General features: G+C 41.9%; 1 protein-coding gene across 3 annotated transcripts in view; it reads right to left on the minus strand.

Moving 5' to 3' along the window:
* Window positions 1-8554, minus strand: part of nfkb1 (nuclear factor of kappa light polypeptide gene enhancer in B-cells 1) — a 47445-nt gene that overhangs the window by 6024 nt on the left and 32867 nt on the right. For all 3 annotated transcript variants that reach the window (XM_030396751.1, XM_030396749.1, XM_030396750.1), the window contains exons 17-21: window positions 6353-6557; window positions 6074-6243; window positions 5837-5939; window positions 4413-4552; window positions 2243-2312 (exon numbers count right to left, since the gene is read on the minus strand). In XM_030396751.1, coding sequence (XP_030252611.1) covers window positions 2243-2312; window positions 4413-4552; window positions 5837-5939; window positions 6074-6243; window positions 6353-6557 — 688 coding nt within the window. The remainder of the gene's footprint in view (window positions 1-2242; window positions 2313-4412; window positions 4553-5836; window positions 5940-6073; window positions 6244-6352; window positions 6558-8554) is intronic.

Consider the following 8554-nt stretch of genomic DNA (forward strand, 5'->3'; position numbering starts at 1 on the left):
TAAAATAAAGGTGTCTATGCCTCAAAAAAATCTTAAAAAAAAAAAAAAAAAGTAGAGATCACACCTTGGAGAGCTTTTGCACCAAATGGATTGACATGAATCATGGCTCCAACACGAGAGATGTCATTTGAAACAAAGGAGAGGATTATCAAACTCCTTAAAGAGGGTAAATCATCACGCAATGTTGCAAAAGATGTTGGTTGTTTACAGTCAGCTGTGTCTAAAATCTGGACCAAGTACAAACAACATGGGAAGGTTGTGAAAGGCAAGCATACTGGTAGACCAAGGAAGACATCAAAGTGTCAAGACAGAAAACTTAAGGCAATATGTCTTGAAAACAGAAAATGCACAGCAAAACAAATGAGGAACAAATGGGAGGAAACTGGAGTCTGTGACCGAACTGTAAGAAATCGCCTAAAGGAAATGGGATTTACATACAGAAAAGCTAAACGAAAGCCATCATTAACACCTAAACAGAAATAAACAAGGTTACAATGGGCTAAGGAAAAGCAATCGTGGACTGTGGATGACTGGATGAAAGTCATATTCAATTATAAATCGTGAATCTGCATTGGGCAAGGTGATGATGCTGGAACTTTTGTTTGGTGCCGTTCCAATGAGATTTATGAAGACGACTGCCTGAAGAAAACATGCACATTTCCACAGTCATTGATGATATGGGGCTGCATGTCAGGTAAAGGCACTGGGGAGATGGCTGTCATTACATCTTCAATAAATGCTCAAGTTTACGTTGACATTTTGGACACTTTTCTTATCCCATCAATTGAAAGGATTTTTGGGGATGATGAAATCATTTTTCAAGATGATAATGCATCTTGCCATAGAGCAAAAACTGTGAAAACATTCCTTGAAGAAAGACACATAAGGTCAATGTCATGGCCTACAAATAGTCCGGATCTCATTACAATTGAAAATCTGTGGTGGAAGTTGAAGAAAATGGTCCATGACAAGGCTCCAACCTGCAAAGCTGATCTGGCAACAGCAATCAGAGAAAGTTGGAGCCAGATTGATGAAGAGTACTGTTTGTCACTCATTAAGTCCATGCCTCAGAGACTGCAAGCTGTTATAAAAGCCAGAGGTAGTGCAACAAAGTACTAGTGGTGTGTTGAAGTGTTTTGTTTGTTTGTTTTTCATGATTCCATAATTTTTTCCTCAGAATTGAGTGATTCCATAATTTTTTCCCTCTGCTTGGTCTAAAAAAGTAACTGTTAATGACTACCACATTTTTTTCTTGATTTCTTTTAGTGTTTCTTAAAGGCAGAAAGTTGCCATTTGAAATGACTTTAGTTTTGTGTCATGTCTGTGATCTGCTTTTTTTCTACAAATTAAACAACTGAATGAACATCCTCCAAGACTGGTGATTCCAGAATTTTTGCCAGGGATTGTAGGAGCCTCCGTTCCCGCACCACCAGACTCACCAACAGCTCCATCCACCAGGCTGTCAGGAAGCTAAAAACTCTGCCCCCCCAACCCACACACACCAGAAGAAAGGACTCTGGACTCTGAATCCTCTGACCCTGCATAATGACTCTCTTGCACTATTTGCCACTGCACACTTATGTCAAACAGAAAACTTCTGCTGCTATTACTTACTGACTGTCTTTGCACTATTACAACAATTATAACTTTGCTGCTCAACACATCTACACTGTGAACTTCATTGTTTTGTTTTTTTTGGTAAAATGTCTTCATCTACTGTGCACTTTACTTTATTTACTGTCCGTCTCTATTTGTTGTGCACTGTCTTTATTTGTTGTGCACTTTACTGTTTAATTGAGTGCTAAGTTTGTTTTGTCTTGTCTTCACCGTGGGATAGTTAGAAACATAATTTCGATTCCTTTGTATGTCTGGTACATGTGAAGAATTGATAATAAAGCCGACTTTGACTAAAGCTTGTAATCAGCTGTGACAGCCGTCTGTTACCATAGCATTAGCAGCTGTCACTCAAAACCAACGTGCAGGGTTTTGTCTCTTCGTCTGCGTGGACACTTCACACGTCACTCAGACAAACTGCTGGCATGAAGGAATCAGAGCTCAGGTTCAAATCTAAGACTGTGAATCAGTTTTACAGGTCTGATATCTGCAGACAGGCTCACAGTCACAGGTCAGTCACACTCATGTTTCATATATCTTTCAAATTCTTTTTCAGCTCTCCTCAGTTTTCCATTTCTTGCTTTATAACTTGCAGGACGAGTGTCAGTGTTTCAGAGAGTAAACTCACCCGGAGGAGGAGACAGCGGTCTGTGTGGAGACTTTGGTTCATATTCTTTACCATTCAGAAGCTCCAACACCTGCAAACACACACACACACACACACACACACACACACACACACACACACACACACACACACTTGAGTGATGGTGTAAATAAGCAGAGAGCCTCAAAAGGTTCTGCTCTGCTCTCTGGCGTTTAAATCTCCTCCTGCAGCTTTAAAACTGTTTAATCTGAGTGAGTGTAATCTAAGTCTGAAGTTGGTTTGGTTTAGTTTTTATAGTTTAAAAAGTTGTTCTAACAAAATGTAATATCATTTTATTTAAGTCTTCATTAATTTCAATATTCTAATCAGGGTTTTTCTATCTAAATAGTACAAGTTGATGAGACAAGTTTATTTTTTGTCGGGGTGAAGTTAAAAGAAGAACACTTAGTGATGACACGCAATCTCAATGGACTTCATAACTCCATAACAGAGACCAAACTCTGAATATTGTCATCTCATGTTATTTACTTAGTAAAAAACTTTTTCAGATGTTCTTTAACACCTACTTTAGTTTTATTTCACTTTGATTAAGTTTGGTGAGTAGTGCTCCACCTGTAACTCCACAGTGATGTGACAGTGTGCTGAAACACCCTGATGGAGATGACAGGTTTAAACCACTGTGGATTTTCAGGAGGTTTCTCTTTAAACTAGAGTTGGGATCAGGCTCTTATTTTGAACATGTGTTTATTTCCTCTGAAGAACAGGAAGTGTTGACCAAGAGACTGCAGCTTCCCACTAGGTGTCAGTAGGGCTGGGCGATATATCGATATAAAACTTATATAGATATATTTTTTAAATGTGATATGGAATTAGACCATATCGCATACATCGATATAGTTCAAATTTGCGCTCTGATCCTTGCTCCGGGCAAACCGCTGACCCGGAGCTCTCTGCACTGCTCCCCCCGCCCCTCCTCCTTGATGCACAGAGAGGGGAGGGGCTGGAACAGACACTCCGGCACTCTTCAACAAACACTTTGGTGGCCGCCGTTGCCCCGCACTTTGGCCTTGATACCCCGTGAAAAAATATCATCGCACGGCCACCGGTCAGCGTAGCGGGCTTGCCTTGAATTACAGCCACCTGAGTGCACAGTAGTCACTCACAGTAACTTCAGTGAGTCCGCGGTTCGCGCCGGTGGAGTCTCATCATCACGATGATCTCACGTGAAAGCCTCTCAAACAGCAGCAGCGTCTCAAAACAGAAGTACGAAACTTACAGCACAGCGAGCGAGCTCAGCCGGTTTTGACATGATACGTAACTGACGTATGTGGTAGGATTTAGTCCGGTAAAGTTGGAAATATATTCACAGATTCGAACTTCCCGGATCAATAACTCATAAGTGAAACCTTGTTAAAACACAACTGACGGCTCTTTCCTACCGTAGTGAGGAAGACAACGAGCTACAACCGTATGTTAATCAAAACGAGCGTCTGGACATTACAATGGTCTGTATGATCAGCCAGCTGTGAGACGAGGGCGCAGGGACCGTCTACAAAGTGCAACACCGAAAAGAGAAACTACAAAAAATATTCAATAACTTCACTATTATTCAGAGTGTAGTGCCACCAAAATCACTCCACACATCAGTGGTCTCCTGCTGGTTATTCTACAATTTTTTTGTTTAGAAAAAATGTGCTTTGCCATAATTTTGGGGAATTTCTATTTGGGAGAAATATTCAATAACACTAATATTCAGTGAGGTGTCACAAAACCCACCTCACTCTAACCCTACTTAACAAAAAAACAGTTTTGTATTGTAACATTAACTTGATATTGGTATTTAAAAAATGTTTTAATACATAATCCATGTCTTATTATAAATTAGGATGTTATGGTATCAGTCTGAAAGGTAAATCAGCACATTTTACTTAGTGGTCTTTGTGCCCTGTCATGTGGCCTTGGTGCCCCTGATGAAAAAAAAAAAAAGTGAAGGCCAAATGGACTTGCCCCTAAAATGACGAAATTCCCACCCACATGTCATATTTGGCTTTGATTTTGACTAAACATTTGCTCTCACTTTGCATAAAAATATCGGGATATATATCGTATCGATATTCAGCCTAAATATATCGGGATATGACTATTAGTCCATATCGCCCAGCCCTAGGTGTCAGTTAACCAGCTTTTGTACCCGAGTGCTGGCGGCCATGTTAAGTGGAGTGGTTCCTGGGATGTAGCCTTCATCTTCATCCTCTTCCTCCCTCTCTTCATCACAGCAGTCCTCCTCCCTAAAGTACAGCGGCTCAAAGTTCTCTTTATGAGGGTCTGCACCTGGAAACAGCGACAGAGAGTTAACAGAGATAGGCTGAATCAATCGAACATGTTGATCAAGACACATAAAGACAAAAAGTATCCACACAGGAGCGTCTGTAGACACTGACTCCGCCTCATTATAGCTGCTATAAAGTCAGTCAGTTAATCAAATATTCTGTAATGTTTCCCACAGAATCAGACTTCAATTTTGGTGGTGGTTGTCAGGCTGCAGAGCAAGAGAGCATGCGCACTCGAGACCTCTGCCGACTGAGTCGGCTAACTTCCGGTTTAGCGCCGAGCTAACTTGGATGGGGATAAAATGTAATCGGGCGGCTCTTTGAGACTCTCCAAATTGTTTTTGGGCCCAATTGCCCAAATTCTGACAGTAAAGCAAGTCATTCCGCGGGGTTGTGAGTCTTTTATGACCGTTTTACAGGTGTGTCTTTCACAATGTTAGCATGTGGGAAAAAGTCCCCAGTTCCTCACATGACGATGTAATCACACGGCTAGGCCACGACAAATACACTTCAAAGCCTTGAGCTCTTTGTGGGGGCTTGACCTCAACGATGAGCCCAGCCGTCCTCTTTGCAGAGGAAGTTATGGTCAAGCCAGGTGCGTTAAATAGTCCTCCTCCTCTTCTTCGTTGGTTCTGCTGGCAGATTTAAAACTCAGCATCATCCACTGTATCAGAGTATTTAAGTATATAGTATCATGCGATACACTGATGTGTGCTGTCTTGAGTGAGTGAGAGCAGGACACAGCTCCAAAAATAGAAAAATCAAGATGTGGCAGCCAAAGTTGATATTGTGGCGGACCAACATAAATAAATGTATGTGTGGGAAACACTGTTCTGCCTCAAAGGAAACAGGAGAAGAAAGACATTTTTTGTTATTAGTATAATTATTAACTCATGATTATGTTCTATAAAAACTGATCAGTGGGATCAGTGTTATTGAATCTTGACAGAATTAGCTTAGCTTAGCATAAAGACTGCAAGCTAACCAGCGCTGCCCAAAGAAAAAAATTATCCATCTGCTTTGACACAACCATCCAAACTCAAGGAACACCTAATAACTTTTATCAGACCTCTCAGCTACATCACACTGTTGTCATCAGCAGATGGAGACAAGTCGAAGTGGAGTCAAACTTAAAAGTCTGGGTTGCTGTGACGGTGTTTTGGCGTGTAAGCAGAGCTTGAGTTTGGATGGTTGTCCCAAAGATAAATGATGATGTTCATCAGTGAGCTCTAGCGGTGTCTGTGCTGGACAGAGCCAGGCTAGCCATTTCTCCCTGAAGGATCACCTGCAGCCATCAGGACAGCCGTTAGCTTGACGGAGCCCCGTCCTGCAGCAATGTGGAGGGGGGTGGAGCCGTTGAAGGTGCAGCAGTCCACGTTGGCGTTTCCCTGATTAGAGAAAGACATCACAAACACTGTTAGATCCTACTGGCAACAACCTGAACCGACCAGTGCACCCAGTGAACCAAACAGTCAAGTAAAGCTTGTCTGCTGTGATTGGTTTCAGTGTTCCCAGTGTGTACCTCCAGCAGCAGGCAGCCAGCCAGTGACACGTTGTCGCTCTCGGTGGCGAGGTGGAGGGCGGTCCGTCCACAGCTGCGCTCAGGTGTCTCTACATTAGCTCCGCCCTCCAGCAGCTCCCTGAGAGAAGACAGCTGACTGGCCAGAACTGCCAGGTGGATCGCACACAGACCTGTAACCGTGGTACAAGACAGACAGAGAGCTCACACACATTCAGCTTCCTTTGTGTGTGTGTGTGTGTGTGTGTGTGTGTGTGTGTGTGTGCGTGTGTGTGTGTGTACCTGCTGTGTTGGTGTGTTCCAGGAGTGCTCTCAGCTCTTTGTGCTGCAATAAAAACTGGACCATCCCTCCTCCTCCTTCCAGCGTGGATGCAAGGTGGAGCACCGTGTTGCCATGACGATCTGTCAGTGTCGGGTCAGCGCCGGCCAATAGCAGCGCCTCCACCGCCTCCCGCTGCTGGGTGATTACCGCCAAATGCAAAGGAGTCTGGGAAAGAGGGAGGAAGAAGTTACATTATTGCGTCCTTTCACTAACTAGTACATTTTGTTGCCTGTTACCTAGAAACAGAAACAGTTCTTTATTTATTAAGTAATTTCTTGTTCTCTACCGAGGGTAGGTCTTTGCTTCTTGGTTATTCAGTGCATTTTTTCCCTTAATTGAAGAGTTTCATGATCTCCCAACTAGAAAAAACTTCCCTCTTTGTCCTTGTTCCCTAAATCATTCCTAATTTGTTTATTTCATGGGATCCTGGGTTGATTTCTCTGTAATAGGAGGCTTTCTTGCTCCCGAACTAGTAAATGCTGTGGCTCGTTCCTCTCTAGGAATCTCCCTGTCCTTATGAGCTCATTTTCTTGTTCTTTGCTTCTTGCTTTGAGTCAGTTTCTTTCTTCTTCCTTCTCCTTTAGTTAGATAGCTCCAGTACTATAAAGCTTCCTTCTTTCCTTGATCCCCATATGCAATGCTTTCTTTTCTCCCTCTATAAGTATTACTGAAGGAAGGAACTAAAGAACTTCTTAAAGTGTTTCCTACTAAATCAGTGGTTCCCAACCTGGGGTCCGCGCCAGAGATCACAAGGGGTGTGTGAACAACTTTGTCTGCTCTGAGGTTGTGAGGTTAAAGTTATATTTGTGCAACCCTTTGAGGTAGATTGATGCCCCGGCACGACTCAGTGAGTCTCAGTCTGACTTATGTGTTGGAGCAGCCTTCAAACTGTACCAGTTTTTAAATTGTGTTGATAGGCCAAGTAAAACCGGACTTATGATAAATAATGTACGGCACGCTTTTTCGCTAACATTACTATCACGTTTTCTGCGCGTTTGGTGCAGGGAGAGACGGTAAAAACGGGCTTCTCTCACGAAAGTGTCCGCAAGCAGGAAGTGTTTGCCAGGGAAAAAACATGTTCCTATTGGTGGAAAAAGGCACCACACCAGCCAATCACAAAATTACATGGCAAAACATGTGATTTGGTTGCTGGGGAACAGGGGGAAGTTGTGGGAAGGACCGAAAGTGATGGTGATACCGAGTTTTGAGAGTTGAGAGATTTGTGACATTTAGCGTGTTTTGGAGTGTAACGTTTTTTTGTTTAATGAGTCAAAACAATGAGGGGACTGCTGAATGTGGAGCAGGCAGGAGAGCTGAGGCAGACCTGAGCCTGAGGCATTGCCTTCATTTAAATGTAAATAATAAATTGTAAATTTCAAAAACTTATGCACAAGCTTAGCAAACAACAATTTATATTTGCATTATAAGTAATAAAAATGGTTTGTTAAACATATTTGTGGTTTTCACAGTAAAAAATCTAACTTTTTCCTACTCTGATTTTATGTTTTTTGTGATTTTAGGTCCATTGTGTTAATACAGTGTGTCAAAATGAAAAAATAACTGTACAGTCACACATGTGAGGTTGTGCTGAAAATAATGACACCCAACAAGGCAAGGTAAATAGTTTTTAAGGTGAAATATAATGGTAAAATCAAAAATAGTCAAAAACAGCCAATTATACCCTGGACTGCATAAAATCCCAATAACACACCCAATCAAAAGTCTTTATAATCCAAATTGAAACATATTTCTTGATCCACATTTAAATTCATTAAGCTATTTATTACCAACACCCCTATGAGGTAGGCCTATTCTGTTCTCTGGTAGGCCTATTCTGGTCATTGTGTGTGTCTGTGTGTGTGTGTGTGTGTGTGTGTGTGTGTGTGTTTGTGTGTGATACACCTGATGACACAAAAAGGAAGAAATGTATCTATATACATTGAAAAACTAGGAGAATATAACTGTTGTTTATTTTTGTAAATACAAGTTTGTAATTAACCCACTTTATTCTTTTAGTGTATGTGGGTTGGGCTTGGGGGGGCCTGGCTTGTCTTGGACACAGGCAAGGGGGGCTTCAAGGAAAAAAGGTTGGGAACCACTGTACTAAATGATCAAAACAAAAGACAAAACAACACCTGGAATATGTGTAATTCCTGCTCCGA

The sequence above is a fragment of the Sparus aurata genome, chromosome 18 (assembly GCF_900880675.1).
Source record: "Sparus aurata chromosome 18, fSpaAur1.1, whole genome shotgun sequence".
NCBI classification, from domain to species: Eukaryota; Metazoa; Chordata; class Actinopteri; order Spariformes; family Sparidae; genus Sparus; species Sparus aurata.